Source organism: Saccopteryx leptura, chromosome 8, assembly GCF_036850995.1.
Source record: "Saccopteryx leptura isolate mSacLep1 chromosome 8, mSacLep1_pri_phased_curated, whole genome shotgun sequence".
Classification (NCBI taxonomy): domain Eukaryota; kingdom Metazoa; phylum Chordata; class Mammalia; order Chiroptera; family Emballonuridae; genus Saccopteryx; species Saccopteryx leptura.
Window position 1 is genome coordinate 84,773,602 of NC_089510.1, and position 15,785 is coordinate 84,789,386.

At 39.6% G+C, this 15,785-nt stretch overlaps 1 protein-coding gene across 7 annotated transcripts in view; it reads left to right on the plus strand.

Moving 5' to 3' along the window:
- TNIK (TRAF2 and NCK interacting kinase) overlaps positions 1-15,785 on the plus strand; it is a 400,443-nt gene that overhangs the window by 350,413 nt on the left and 34,245 nt on the right. For 5 of the 7 annotated variants that reach the window (XM_066347641.1, XM_066347637.1, XM_066347642.1 and 2 more), the window contains 3 exons: positions 694-791; positions 1,680-1,703; positions 7,599-7,783. In XM_066347641.1, the coding sequence (XP_066203738.1) occupies positions 694-791; positions 1,680-1,703; positions 7,599-7,783 (307 nt within the window). The remainder of the gene's footprint in view (positions 1-693; positions 792-1,679; positions 1,704-7,598; positions 7,784-15,785) is intronic. The other 2 variants (XM_066347638.1, XM_066347640.1) reach the window with 1 other exon arrangement.

A 15,785-nucleotide genomic window follows, 5' to 3' on the forward strand; every position in this document is an offset into this window, starting at 1 on the left:
GCAGCCGCCGGGAGCCTCCCCACCCTGTTCCTGGACCTCTCTTCTAGGGCCTTCCCCTTTGTCATCAACACTCTCTTTCCTGCCTCTGCCTCATTCTTTCTTCTTTAAGTTAAGGACCCAGACAACTCCCTCCACCCACCCACTGGAAAGCCTTTCCACCAAGTAAAATGAGTTTCTAATTTTTTTCCCCACAAAATTCCATCAGAATAACCTATCTTAGTGGTTGAGTGGTAAAAAGAAGAAACCAAACACCAACTCTTAAGACTAGGACATTGAGAAATCAGACAGAATCTTGGCTGTATCCATAACTTCAGTGTGTTCTTTAGGTCAGTGTTTTATGTGTTCAGTTGTAAATAGGAAAACGTGCCACATCATTGGATTGGAGAAAGGATTGGCATAAAAAGAGAATTTAGCATTAGGCTTGACACATAGATAATGCTCAGTAAATGGTAGGGGTGGTCATGCATACTAGTTTTTCTTATTACTGCTAGTGACTTCCAGGTTAGAAGCCTAAGTGCTTGATTAGTTTGCCTAAACATTTACTTTTTTTTTTCTTCATGGATTTGCTTGAGAATGTACCTAAATGAATGAGTCAGCTGAGTAATACTGAAGGATGACTCACCACAGGCCTGAACTGGAGCCAGCACCTTCTGACAGTCATTAACTTTCTTGGCCCTCTGTGTTTTCCTCCAGCCAACAGTAAGTCGGAAGGATCACCTGTGCTCCCTCATGAGCCTTCCAAGGTGAAACCAGAAGAATCCAGGGACATCACCCGATCTAGTCGACCAGCTGTGAGTGCTTTTCTTTCAGAGAGTTTTAAATTCTTTTCATTTGCCAAAGAACCCACCAGATAAAATAGTTGGAGATATAGTCATGACTATGAAACAAAAACTGTTGAGATTACAATAAGAAGAAACATCCAGAGAAAGTCAGACCTGATGAGGAAGGAACTGAACAGATCTTGGATTGCTTATCTGTCTTTAGGGACGTGGTGATCATTAGCAAATATACTGCTTACAAAAATTAGAGGATATTTCAAAATGTGAAGCGATATAATATCCCCTAATTTTTGTGAACAGTATAATTCATATCGTTTCCTAAATTTTACTCGGCAGCGTTGGTCAAAAGATGTTGAAATTCTCAGTTAAGATTTGAACACTTTTCGTGGTGGTTTCTCTTGTCAATTCTGTCCTTTGCTCATATTATTTTCTATATGAATTAATATTACAATTTTTCTGCTGCTTTCATGCCTTTATGACTGTATTTCCGGGACCAAAACCTGATAAGCATGGTCTGACAAGGGGCCTGATAACATGCACTCTAGGTGCATCCCTGTGGCACCGACCCCACATAGCCTTAAAGAAAAAAAGGGCATGGCTAAAGTTTGCAAGTTAGAAATTATTTGGGGATAAGATACTTCCACTTAAATTTTGAGACTTTTTTCTATTAAATAAATGTGAAAACTTTTTGGTTTACTCTATTTATTAAATTTTAAAGTAAGAGAGTATAGTGAGAATAATAACAAAGGGGATTTGCACTCCTCTGGGTTGAGTTTCTCTTTCCCTTTGGGATTTATCAGTGTTGTACTAACAATTCCTGTTTCGTGTCTAACCTGCCGCTTCTCTTCTGGCCTTTTCCTTTCCTGTGCATTCCTCCGGATGGGATTCTTCTTATCGCAGAGTTATAAGAAAGCTATAGATGAGGTTAGTATTATCTTTTCTTGGTCATGCTTTCACAGAATGCAAATATAATATAAATCTGATTTTCTGATCCTGACATTCGGAAGAGTGGCCCACTGGATCATAGATTTATTTAAAGTTCCCTCATTTGGAGTGATCTGTTGGGAGGAGACCCCATTCAATAGAAACCAGCCTAAGACCCTCAGACATTCTCCGGAGACCTTCCTTCTAAGCCAAAAAGTTACTTTTCAATCTTCCAGTCTGTCTAAAGATAAGCCCTAGTGCTTTGTTATTGACATAGGTTCTTACTCGAGTATCTTCCAATAGCAAACCTGAGCTTTGTACCCTGGGCTTGCCAGCCTTGCTAGGGAATGGTGGTTTTGCTAACAAAGAAAAGAGACATCGTTCTAGGGCACTCCAAATTTATAGTGTGTAATTTGTGAACCAGGAGTTACTGGGTATTGTTAGATTAATTTTGTGGGACATTAACATCAGCAGCAACATCAACTTCAGTTAATGAATACTGGCGAGTTAAGTGACTTTATTTCCTTATTTGTGGAGACATTTTTCCATTAGAAAAATATATGGCCTTGTCAATCTGAGGTACCTTGCTAAGAAGAATGACTGCATTACTGCTATTTATCAGACCTGCCATGAATACAGAGTAGTGGAGTTTTTGTTGTTGTTTTTAAGACAGGCCTTGCAAACGGCCCAAACTGCATGGACTCTAAACACTACCATTGTGGCTTTAAAGCTGTAGCTCTGCTGAGCACCATTTTTGGTAAATAATATGAAAAAAAAAACCACTGGCTCTGGAGTCAAGAAGCTGCTTTCAAATTCTAGCTCACACAATATGTAATTGGTTGGAACCAGTCTATACCCTCTCTGGGCCAGAGTTTTCTCATCTGTAATGTGGGGATAAATCCACCTGCATTGCCTTGCTCACAAGATTGTTTAGGATCCCTCAAGATCAAGTGTATGAGAGCATTTTATGAAGTATGAAGTGCTATGTAAAACCAGGAGGACGTCCTCATGTTAAGGCTTGGGCCAGGGGCACGGGCTGTTTTGGCAGGAAAGATGTTTCTATACATCTAATCTTTACCAGAAAGCCTCACTTTTTAGCATTATTTTTGCCTTACCACTCAGAGGGATTTAGAAAGTAATTTTCATGGTTGAAGGATAATTGCTTATAAAAGAATGAGATGCTCTATGTCTATAGTATGTGGATGGCACTTGCAGAACGGACAAGGGAAGAGGTTTTTAACTGCTCTGTGCCGTGGCCTTGCATCCTTCCCTCATGGTAGTGAGCAGGACTAGGATCATCACAATTTCTATCAATTTTCTTTTAAAGAAATGAAGAAAGAGAACTATGCTCTGATGCTTTTCCTACCAAATAAAATGGTTGTGTGTGTGCACAACTCAAAGGAAATCTCATGAATCCAGAAACTGGCATGGAGGTGGCTGTCACAATGGAAAGGTTTCTCATAGATCTCATCTGGTTAGCCCAGGATATTTTAGGTTTTTAAAAATGACTTCTTGGGCTGGCTTTAGCTCAGCAGTTCCTTCAAGTCAAGTTCACTTGCTAAAAATGACTTCATTTTGGTATACTCTACCACACTGGACAGAGATGAGAAGGCACAACAGAGGCATAAGTAATTATAAGTAATTGGGTGGGGGTGAGAGTTGTTTACCAAAATCTCTAAGACCATGTGTGGTTTAAAAAAATCTTCTAGATAATTCTAATAACACTACCCTCTGAGTATCACTGATCCAAACCACTCAAAATACAGGATTATATGGTGCTATCTAGCTCAGTGGTTCTCAAATCAGAGACAATTCCTTCTCTTTCTGCCCTCCACATTGGTGACATCTGCCAAAGTCTGGAGCAGTTTTGGTTGTCACACTTGGAAGTGGGAGAAGTGCTATTGGCATCTTGTGGGTGGAGCAGAGATGCTACAAAACATCCCCCAGGGAACAGGGAACAAACTGCAAAAGGGAATCATCCAGCCCCAAATGTCAGTAGTGCCACGGTTGAGAAACTGTGAATTAAACCTTCCATCTTCATTCCTAGATTTTGATGTGGCTTCTCTCACCAGTGACTGAACTGATGCTTAAAACTCTTTTGAACACTTGCTGTTCATTTAATGGTTTGGTTTTCATAAAAATCCATCTGGGAAAGTGTCCATTAGTTGGGCATTCCTTTCTAATGGAATCTGTGATTGTGCAGCACAGTCTGTGATTACTTCACACAAGCTCTGAAAAATAAATAGTCTTTTTAGTTCAGCGTCCTGAAATATATGGCATGAGGATTATGGCACAAGCAAAAACACTGGCTTTACCACTATTTTTTATTAGTATTTAAAATCTGAAAAATTCCAGAGCACAGCCAGTTTGGACAAAACTTGAGCAATAACTAGATGAGGATGCTGAAGTCAAGTGACTTCTCCAAATCTTTAGATTTCCTAAAAAGGGGGGGGGGGAATTAGTATGTAAAGAAAAGACCAACTTTAAAATTTTTATTATTTTAATAGTTTAAAAATTGAACTAAAATTTGAATAAATTATATTATTTCTTAATAGAGCATCCTTTTAGATAAGATAGTCGTAATTGTCAAGTTAAATAAGTTTTCTTGAATGAAATATTATATCGTGCTAATTCTAAAGAAGTATTACACCAAAGAAACTGTTCGGTAAGGACCTCTTGACAATCTTCACATTTACTCTGCAGTCAAAAAATCTTACATTTTTCATAATTTTATAGTTTTACATTCTTAGGTATTTTCATGTTAAATAGCACTTTTTCCCTTGTTTTAGGGGGTTTTTTTAGCGCCAGGCTTGAGACAGCCAAGCAGTAAATTACTACAAAAATTCTTTTATGGAGAAAATTGGTATTGTCAGAAAATAAAATGTATGAAAATGGATCTGGACCCAGTGGTGTCAATGTTAGATCATGTCTGTTTCCTATAACTCTTGTAAATTTTTCCAGGGTAGGTGGATAAGAAACAAAACTTCAGCTAAACACATAGAGTCTTGGCAATGGGAGATTACCTTTTTTTGACTGGGGTTACTTTTGAGTTACTCATTATGGTTACCTAAGGATTTTTATATATGCTTCACCCTCCACGATATTACCAATTAAACTTAAAAGGAATTGGCAATTATTTTTAATGTTTCAGTAAAGAGAGCTTTTTAATAATGCAAAAACAAAAAAATCTAATTAAAAGCAAAATTATAAAGTAGGTCAGAACTTTAAAGTGTTTCTAAATATAGTGTTTGGAAAAGTTTAGGTCATTTTAACAAGTGAGGCTTTCTTTAAATCAATAGGCTTTGGACCAGCTAAATATTTCTAATTATTTTTTAAATGTCATTTGTCTTGTTTTGAAATGTCAGAGATAGGAAAGCCAACCCATGGAGAAAATATATTATTAATTTAAATAAATTATAGCTGATATATTTTACTCAGAATTATTAATATTAGAAGCAAATTACTTTAAACCATATTCTCTCTTTAAATCATAATAAAGTACATTTTTAAGGACAATAAAATTTTAAGTGCTAGTTATATTATTTGATGAGACTTAACATGACTCTTAACACACCTAAATACAAAATAAATCTATCCAATTTCTTATTATTTTAGTGTTTTAAGAGATTATAACATCCATATTCATTCATAGCCTTAACAGATATCTAGACTATATTTCCCCGATGTGCTCAAGGATAGCATACCCTTAACTTTGGTTTCAATTTGATAAAGATTAACAATTGTCAAGAGGAAATAAGAAGTAAAAAGCTGAATTTTGAATATTAGATTTTCCTATTTTGGCCCATTGCTAAAGAAACCAGAACTAAATTTGCATAAAATTCTGTGTGGTGATTTTCCTCTTCTTGAATGACATGCATTACAGTTACACACCTTTGAATTTTTTTTACTGTGCACCAGCTCTGTTTCATCAGTGGGGCACAGACACTCACTGAGACTGAGGTCATGTGTGTGCACCTACCTGTGCACATGTGTAAAAGCCCAGAGAGCATGTTTGGGTAAAAAATGCACAATTTGAATTTTTGAAAGTTTCTTTTTTCCAAGGACTTCAATCTAAGTGACTTCAGAACAAATCATTATTGCTTTCCCTTTAGCTTCTATGAAATTAGAAAGAAATGACTCCTTCACTTAACACCACGGACATCCTAAATTCTAGATAAAACGCCTGAAGTGATTCGTTTCCTGGTCTTAACCAAGGTAGTAATGGCTGACATATAGGTAATAGTAAAGAACCATGACAATCTGTTGTCTTCTCTAAATAAAATATTTTTTTTATTATTAAGTGAGAGGTGGGGAGGCAGGGAGGCAGAGACAGACTCCCATATGCACCCGACCGGGATCCACCCAGCAAGCCCACTAGGGGGCAATGCTCTGCTCATCTGGGGCTATTGCTCTGATGCTTGGAAAGGAGCCTTTTCAGCGCCTGAGGCGAGGTCATGGAACCATCCTCAGCACCTGGGGCCAAATTGCTCAAACCATTTGAGCCATGGCTGTGGGAGGGGGAGAGAGAGAGAGAAGGAGGAGTGGTGGAGAAGCAGATGGTTGATGCGCCTGTGTGCCCTAACTGGGGATAGAACCTGCTGAGCAGGCCAAAATCTTAACTATAACTTAATTATATGCATTAGTCCCATTTTTTCTAACCAATTATGATATATTTCAAATGTCATTTTATATCATTTACATTGCCATAATCGTATTATACGTCAAGTGAACTAAACAAATACATTTCTGGATTGAAATAAAGAGAGAATATGGCCATAAGAAAATTGGGATTTAGTATCTTTCAATGAGTTTCTTTTTCCCTAATCCCCTGTCTCTCACTGAATGTTCTGATTCCCACATGGGTCACTAATATAGGGAGAAATGGTAAGACTGATGTCATATTGCTTCTTCCTCATTTGCATGCTGTGTGCCACGGGCAGTTTAACCCATGCGAATTAGAGCGGCCAAGCTTTTGCAGAACTGCTTCCCTCTGCATTGCCCTGAAAGCATGTGAAGTCAAAGGCAGTCAGATATTCAGCACACTGCCTGCAACGTGCCTGGTGATTAAATACCACATCACCCCATCCCTCAGGCTACAGGTTTCATCATACTCATGGAAAACTGAAAAATGGTCTCTTCCTTTTGGTGTTTGCACATTCATTTTAATAGTCCTTGCCAGGGTTTCTGCCAGGTGACTGCAATTTAAACCAAAAGTAAGTGAAACACCTATAATTCTGGAAGAGAATTCCTTTTTTGTTTTGTTTTGTTTGTTTCTCTTGATTAACTCAGCTCTGTGGCTATAAATTTTGGTGGCACTGGGCTTTGGTTTGGTTGGGCCATTATTTGATGTGGTGTCTCTGCTCTCCAGGGAATGATGACACACCAAATGAGTCATTGTTATAGCTGGAATCTTGGGAATTGCTCTGTTCTGTGACTGATGCTAGATTTTGGTACAGTAGCAATCATAAGAGGGGAAAGGCCATGACTATGGCTTGGGCAGGAGCCCCACAATACTGGGGAACGATTTCTAATCCCATGCATTTTCCCATTAACCTGAGGGTGACCAACTTCACCTTCCCAAAATAATGCGAGAACCCAATGTTTGTATATATGTGTACACACACAACACACATGCACATATATACACATGTGTATGCAGAACTGACCAGTCTCAGTCTAGCAATTGGTTTTGAACAAAGTTTAAATTTATTTCATCTTTTCTAGTTTCTACACGCTACAAACATTGTTTTCTTAGTTCCATGCAGTAACTATGTTTGTAACAAGTCTATACAGAGCTTTTTTTTCTTACTGCTTGTGCTGGAGCACTGACTTGCTAAGAGGTGTTGCTTTGGTCATAGCCACAATTCATATAGGCTGAACCAACTTCTTTTGTAGGATCTGACGGCATTAGCCAAAGAATTGCGAGAACTCCGGATTGAAGAAACAAACCGCCCACTGAAGAAGGTGACTGACTACTCCTCTTCCAGTGAGGAGTCAGAAAGTAGTGATGAAGAGGAGGAAGATGGAGAAAGCGAGACCCATGATGGGACAGTGGCTGTCAGCGACATACCCAGACTGATGTAAGAGGACAGCTTTTGAATGTATGCCAGGAGGGGCTAAGTCTCCAAAACTAAAGGACAAAGAAATATGAATTAAAGATTGTTGATGAGTCTCTGGCAAGATCAAGGGCCTTTGGGGATTCACATTTTTAGTAGAGCACACATAGTTCTGTGACTCTCTCTCCGTAGACACAGTCGCTTAGAATACATAGTGTTTCTAGGACTGCATGTGCTTTCTCTAGGTGCGGTTGCTGGCTTGTGTCTTTGGGGATGCCTTCTTGGTTCTTGTCAGTTCCGGGGCAAACAGTATTGACAGGCGGACTGTTGACATGCACCTGTCCCCCTGGAACTGGCAAGAGTGAAATTATGGACATTGACATTTTAAGGTTAAAAGTAACAACCTGAAACATGTTCTGTCACCATCACCACTAAATAAGGAAGAATGCACATGGCAGTGTGGGGTAGCATTCCCCACAAAGAGTCAGGAGTTAGATAATTCTGCAGGAAACTTCTGAGGGTTTGACTTAAATCTGCTCATCATGATTCTCTGTTTTATCTTATTCATTGTCTCTTTTATGTGATCCTTTTTTTGTGTGGCATGTGACTGTACCACATACATTCTGTCAGTCTCTTTGCAGTCTTCTTTTTGATTATTTTTATTTATACTTACCTATAATTCCATTGGTATTTATGCCTTTTACTTCTTTTCTCTTTGTAAGTGAAGGGGAGGCTCGCTTTTTCTTTTTCTCATTGGACTAGATCTGATGAAAGAATCCCTCCTCTTCCCAGTTTGCTTCCCCACTTCAATCAAACGTGTTTGTATAGTCCACTCACATCTCTCAGACACCTCGGAGCTGTTGCTCTGATTTGCTATAACTTTGATAGAGTGATGTTAACTTTTCCAACTCCACTCCTCATTCACCTCCATTTCTTTTTTTCTTTTTTTTTCTTTTTTTTTTTTTGTATTTTTCTGAAGCTGGAAACGGGGAGAGACAGTCAGACAGACTCCCGCATGCGCCCGACCAGGATCCACTCGGCACGCCCACCAGGGGCGACGCTTTGCCCACCAGGGGGCGATGCTCTGCCGCGACCAGAGCCACTCTAGCGCCTGGGGCAGAGGCCAAGGAGCCATCCCCAGCGCCCAGGCCATCTTTGTTCCAATGGAGCCTTGGCTGCGGGAGGGGAAGAGAGAGACAGAGAGGAAGGAGGGGGGGGTGGAGAAGCAAATGGGCGCTTCTCCTATGTGCCCTGGCCGGGAATCGAACCCGGGTCCCCTGCACGCCAGGCCGACGCTCTACCGCTGGCACAAGGCTGGCCAGTCCAAAGGGAACGTCCTCCACTGGCTAACAGTCACTACATACAAGCAATTCTGAGAGGCAAATCCAATTACCAGAGCTAAAAATTTATACTGGTTACTTTACTGTTGATTACCCAGTTAGTAACAACCATAAATATGCTAAAATATGCCATTTTTGAACAAATTTCATTAAATTACTTTTTTAGCAGCAAATGAAATTATTGTAAGAGGCAGAATCACTAATCCAGAACACTTCTGCAAAATATGCTGGTCCTCTCAGTTTTTGTCTTGACTCAGCATTAATTCTTCTATCAGCTGTTTCGAATTCCGTTTAAGCACTGAATGTATAACTATCAGGATGAAGGTGATAATGAATTTGAAAAGTAAGTAAAACTTTTACTATGTACCACATACATTCTATGTGTTAGACATTCTATGTACCGCCACATACTATGTGTTAGCATACTGAGGGCTTTGAGACATTCAAGACATACCTGAATTCTGCCTTCCCAAAGTTTATATTCTACTTGGAAAGAGACAAAATATATATACCTGGAAAGCTCAAAGTAAAATAAACATTTGGTAGAATAACCAAAGAGCCTTGGAAAGGATTTAAAATCGCATTTGGTTTTTAAGCCTCCTGTCCTTTTCACAAGTCTGTTCACCGTGTCACCCTCCTACCTCTTAAGGTAAATCCATCTCTCTCCCCACTACAGAAACACTCTCCTTCTAAAATTGCCTGAGTAGACCATGCTGCACTTCTGCTCCGCTGTCTGGCGCTGTCCTGTCCCTTTAGAAATCACCTGCACACAGCCAGCCTCCCAAGGAGAGCCCGTCCATCTCCTCGGCACTGCCCCTGGGTCTCAAGTGTATTCCTGTAGGTTCTCCTAGCACTCAAATTGGGATATTTGTTACTTGTTTCCTTCTCTGGGCTGTGAGGTTCCTGAAGATAAGGGCTGTACCTGTCATCTCTGTACTCTTCACACCTTACTTGACATCTAGAATAGAGTTGATCTTCACTGACTTTGGTTTACATTGAATTCACTAAACTGAAATTGCAAGTCCAGGTTTCAAAGGGTTTATAGCCTAATCCAGAGGAAAGACATGCACTCATTTAACTGTCATCAAGGTAGAGGAGAACATGAGTCTATGAGAAATGGGAGGAGGGGCTGAAGTAAAAGCCCAGAAGGCTGAGTTTGATGGGAATGTAGGGTGCATGAGGGAGGACAGTCTGGAGTAGGGAGGCCCGAACGAGAAGTGTGCACTTGATCGTGTAACCAATGGGGAGCCAGTGAAGGGGAGTGACATGACAGGTGCTGTATTTGAAAGAAATCTTTTCAACAAGGTGATTTGGAGAGAAAACAGACTAGAAGCTGGTAAAGCAATTCAGAGGATCTGTTACCATAATCCTGAGAAACAATCAAGGTGCTGTCCTTGAATGTTTAGAGTGGAGGCGAAGCCTGACATGGTTCTTGGAGAATTGGTAAGCTTTAGATGGACTGAAATGATCATCCACTAAAGAACATTTAAAATATTTAATTGTAAACAAAACATACTCAGAAAAAAGCAAGATACAAATGTGTTTGTATGTGCCAATTTGATAAACACATACATCTTTCTGTGAATATAAAATATATAGTCTGTTCTACTACAGCATGACAGATATGCCTAAGAAACCTCACATTAAAAAGATTCATTATAAAAACAATGGTATTTTTTTAAATAAATAGGGTATTTTAGAGTTAGAGTGCTTCATATATACATTCTTATCACTTTCATTTTCTGTTCTTAAGGTAAACCTTTACTTTTTGTGCTATATATATTTTAGAGCAAAAAAAATAAAAGCATTGCAACATAGGTCACTACCATAAGTGTATACAAAATAGCTTCTCAGAAACGGAACCCTGCTGTTTACATGAGCAGCTGCAGATTCTGGTGTGCAAAGTAACACTTTTTTCTATGTCCAGTGCTCGTTCATATCTACAGCCAAAGGTATAACCTATAAGAGTATATACATAACTAAGATTATATTCCCTAATTGATAATACTATTTCTTAGTGACTCATGCATAGAAGAATAAGTGGATGGAAATAGAGTAAAATTATAATAATACCTCTGGATTATACAACTCTAAGGGCTTTTTATTTTATGTAAATCCTTACGTTTATGGTAAGCATGTTCTACTTTTATAATCAGGAAACACTAGGGGATGGAAGGAAAGGTGTGTAAGTTGACTTGTGGCATCTGATGCAAGTCAAAAAGTCATCCTTTTGCATCAGAACAGTGCGTGCGAGGCACGGGCGGAGTCAGTAGGGACATCCGCTGCTACCTAGTCCCTGAATTTCGTACAGCCTCACAAAATGCATTCTAGACAACAAAAGCCAAATGCCATTGTGTTTCTTCATTTCTGTTCTCATTAGAAAGCTATGGTTCTGACCCCGTTGTCCACCGGAGCCACGATAGTGCTCCAGGGCATGCAGAGCCCCCTGCCCTCCCATCCCTTCATCAGGTTCTGGTCTTGCCCGTGTGTGGCAGTCTGTAGTCCCGCCCATGTGTGGCAGTCTGTGGTCCCGCCCGTGTGTGGCAGTCTGTGGTCCCGCCCGTGTGTGGCAGTCTGTGGTCCCGCCCGTGTGTGGCAGTCTGTGGTCCCGCCCGTGTGTGGCAGTCTGTGGTCCCGCCCGTGTGTGGCAGTGGGGCACAGGTCATGCTACATCCCTGCTGCCCTGCATCTCTTATCCCTGGGACCCATGACTGGCTCTGCGCCTGCTTTAGCCGACCTCACCTCGTTGGTCCTCACAAATGCTGTTCATGCTCCCAGTTTTGTTTTGTTTTTTTTTTAATAACCTCTCTCCTTGTTCCACATCCTCACATACACCGTGCCTTGTATCTGAATATTTGCATTGTGTTTACGTGCTATTCTGGATACTAACCTTTTTAGTTTCACAAGCCGTGTTTTCTTAGGTTTTATGTTTCCCACCCAGTGCCAAACCAAGGGTCTTTTATGTGGCAGGTGTTCAGTAAATGTGTATTGAATTGAATTAAATCAATACCTGCAGGAGCTCTTTGACAAATCCAATTAGAAGAAATTATTGTTCCAAACCTGTGGCCTAATTACAGTAAATTTCCTATAGTTCACTTCTAATGAGCGGACGTGTTTTATTTTTGAGTCTTTAGAGGCATTTGGACAATTGGTTTTTCTTACCCAGACTCTACAATAGGCAAATACTTTTGCAAGAAAGGATTATATAGCTATAAAATGTTATAGTTGTTTTACCCTTAGTTTTTTAATCATTGCCTCTTAAAAAATTTTTATTACTAATAAGGTTTTTTAGACATTTTAGATTTACAGAAAAACTGAGCAGATAGTACAGAGAGTTCCCATTACTCCTCCCAAATCCTACACAGTTTTCCCTATTATTAGCATAAAATGTTACTATGATTCATATGTTGCAATTAATGAACTAATATTGATACAGTAACTGAAGTCATAGTTTATTCACATTTCTTTACTTTTTACCAAATGACCTTTTGCTGTTCCCGAATCCTATCCAGGATACCAATTTCCCTTGGTTATTTAGTTACCATGCCTCCTTAGACTGCCCTTAGCTGTGACAGTTTCTCAGACTTCCCTTGTTTGTGATGAACTTAGCGGTTTTGAGAAGTACTGATTGGGTATAATATAGCATGCCCCTCTATTGGAGTTAGCCTAATGTCATTCCCATGATTAGACTAAAGCTATGGTCTGGGGGAAATTGAAAACAGAGGTAACATGTCATTTTTGTCACCTCATATCAGGGATACATATTATCAACATGACTTATGACTGTTAGCATTGACCTTGATCATCTGCCTAAGGTACTGATTTTTCAGGTGTCTCCACTGCAAGGTGTCTTTTCCTCTCCTTTCCATTATGCACTCTTGGAAGGCAGTCACTGTGCACAGCTGCACTTAAGGAACAGTTATGTTTCCCCTCTTCTAGGGCGGAATATCTACCATGATATAGTTGGAATTCTTCTGCACAGAAAATTGGTCTCTTCCCCTCCATTTATTAACTTATTCAATCATTTATATCTGTATAGACTCGTAGATATTTATTTTATGCTTTGGATTATGATTCAAACCTTCTTATTTTGTGGCTCAAGTTGTTCCAGCTTTGATCATTGGAGCTCTTCTGTTTCTCTGGCTGGCAGCCTCATCAAGCCCTTTCTTAGTTTCTGACACTATAAGATATTCCAGGCTCATCTCATATTTCCTGTTCCAGGCCTGATTCCAACTAGTTCTCCAAGGAGTCTTGATTTCTCTTATTAAATGACATTAGAAACCAAGATTTGAGCACTCGGTATGCTCATGGCTACTGGATTATCATTTATTTTAGCCCCCCCTCAACTGACAAAGCAAAGAAATATATGTGTGTATATTAACCCATGTACATGTGTATATGCATATGCATGTATGTTATATGTATGTATGTGTGTGTATGTATACTGCTCACAAAAATTAGGGGATATTTTTTTATAGCTTCATATTCATTTTGAAATATCCCCTAATTTTTGTGAGCAGTGTGTGTGTGTATGTATGTTTCTGTGTACAGTCATGTGCTGTTTAACAATGGGGAAATGCATCATTAGGCAATTTTATTGTCATGTAGACTTCATGCAGTATGCTTACAAAAACCTAGGTGGTACAGCCTACTGCACACCAAGACTATATGATATAGCCTGTTTGCTCTAGGCACAAACTTGTACAGTAACACAAAGTAAATCAAACATAAGAGAAAACAATGCAATTAAGAGACATATGAGGCTGCTATCCCTATAACTTGGCATACTATTCTACAACAAACTTTACTTTTTTATAAGTAGAATGTACACTCAAAAGTAATGTATAGTCTAATAAATACATAAAAAATAACAGTGATTTTTTTTTTATCATTATCAACCATTATCTCCTGTACGTAATTGTAGGTGCTGTACTTTTATTAAACGACTGGCAGTGCAATAGGTTTGTGTACACCAGCATCACCACAAACATGAGGAATGTGTTGTGCAATGACATTACGATAGCTATGATGTCACCAGGTGAGGGATTTTTCAGCACCATTATAATCTTATGGAACCACAGTGGAATAGGTGGCCCATCATTGACCAAAATGTCATTATGCAGTACATGACTGATAGCCATCTTTATCTGTATTAAGCTAAGCAAGAGGTCACCCTGATATCTCCTGCTCCGATGATGACACCACAAGTCATCCTATCCACTCCCCTTTCTTAGCTGTAAATTCCCACTCCGATGAGAAGCCTGGTTCTCACAACTTGCCAGCCATTTACGTAATTATTCACATAGAGCAGTATCAGAACAGTTCATCTGTACCCCTTGGGAAAAGACTTTATCAAATGAATGGCTGCGTTCATGTCCAGAGTGAGTAAGGTCATCACCTCTCCCCATTCCCCCCATTCCCCTCACTGAGATTTTTTTAAGGCATTTATTACATAGTTAGATTCTCTTGGCACATTGTACATTCTTTCCTAGGACTCTCCAACCTCCTAAATGATTTTTTAAAATGTGCATACCTCAAGTTTCACTTTTTGTGCTATGCAGTTCTATTACTTTATAGGAGAGATAGTTTTGTTATCTTGGAATACTAACCTAATTATAAGAACTTTGTTCTGGCGCATCCTGTATAGAAAGGTAAACTCAATGCCAAAGATATCTTTAAAAATGTAAAAAGGCAAAACTCAACATTAGTTGTTGAGAACATTTTAAGCATGCTAGTAACTATCCTCATAAGTGATTGCTTATCATTTTACAGAAGAGCTATATTTTTACAGTAAATGAGGGAAGTCTGTACTAACATCATTAAACAAAGCCTTTGGCCTAAGACCCTCAATTATTTATTAAACATTTCTGAATGCTAACTTGCATGCCAGATACAATGCTTGGCACTGAAGGTACCACCATTAATGAGATCTGGCCTTTGCAAGACTGTGTACTGAGTGGATTGGTAGAGATGGGAGGGGGGTAATGTGGAGGAAGAGTAAAGAGCCACCTATACTGTCCCAGTGGGACTGAAATGGACTTGGGATGTCTGAACTGCAGTTTAGAAAATGAGTTACTGCCTGACCTGTGGTGGCACAGTGAATAAAGCATCAACCTGGAACTCTGAGGTCACCTGTTTGAAACCCTGGGCTTGCCTGGTCAAGGCACATACGGGAGTTGATGCTTCCTGCTCATCCCCTGCCTTTCTCTCTCTCTCTCTCTCTCTCTCTCCCTTTCTTCTTCTTCTTCTCCTTCTCCTCCTCCTCCTCCTCCTCCTCCTTCTTCTTCTTCTTCCTTCTTCTTCTTCTTCTTTCCCTCCTCCTCCTCCTCCTCCTCCTCCTCCTCTTCCTCCTCCTTCTTCTTCTTCTTCTTCTTCTTCCTTCTTCTTCTTCTTCTTCTTTCCCTCCTTCTCCTCCTCCTCCTCCTCCTCCTCCTCCTCCTCCTCCTCCTCCTCCTCCTCCTCCTCCTCCTCCTCCTCCTCCTCCTTCTTCTTCTTCTTCTTCTTCTTCTTCTTCTTCTTCTTCTTCTTCTTCTTCTTCTTCTTCTTCTTTCTTCCCCTGCCTCTCTAAAATGAATAAATTTTAAAAAATTTAATGAGTTACCCAAGGGGGGCAGAGAATATAAATGAGTCTTTCTGGAAGAGAAGATAAAGTCACCTATGGTAGCATAATGTGTGGAAGAAGTTAC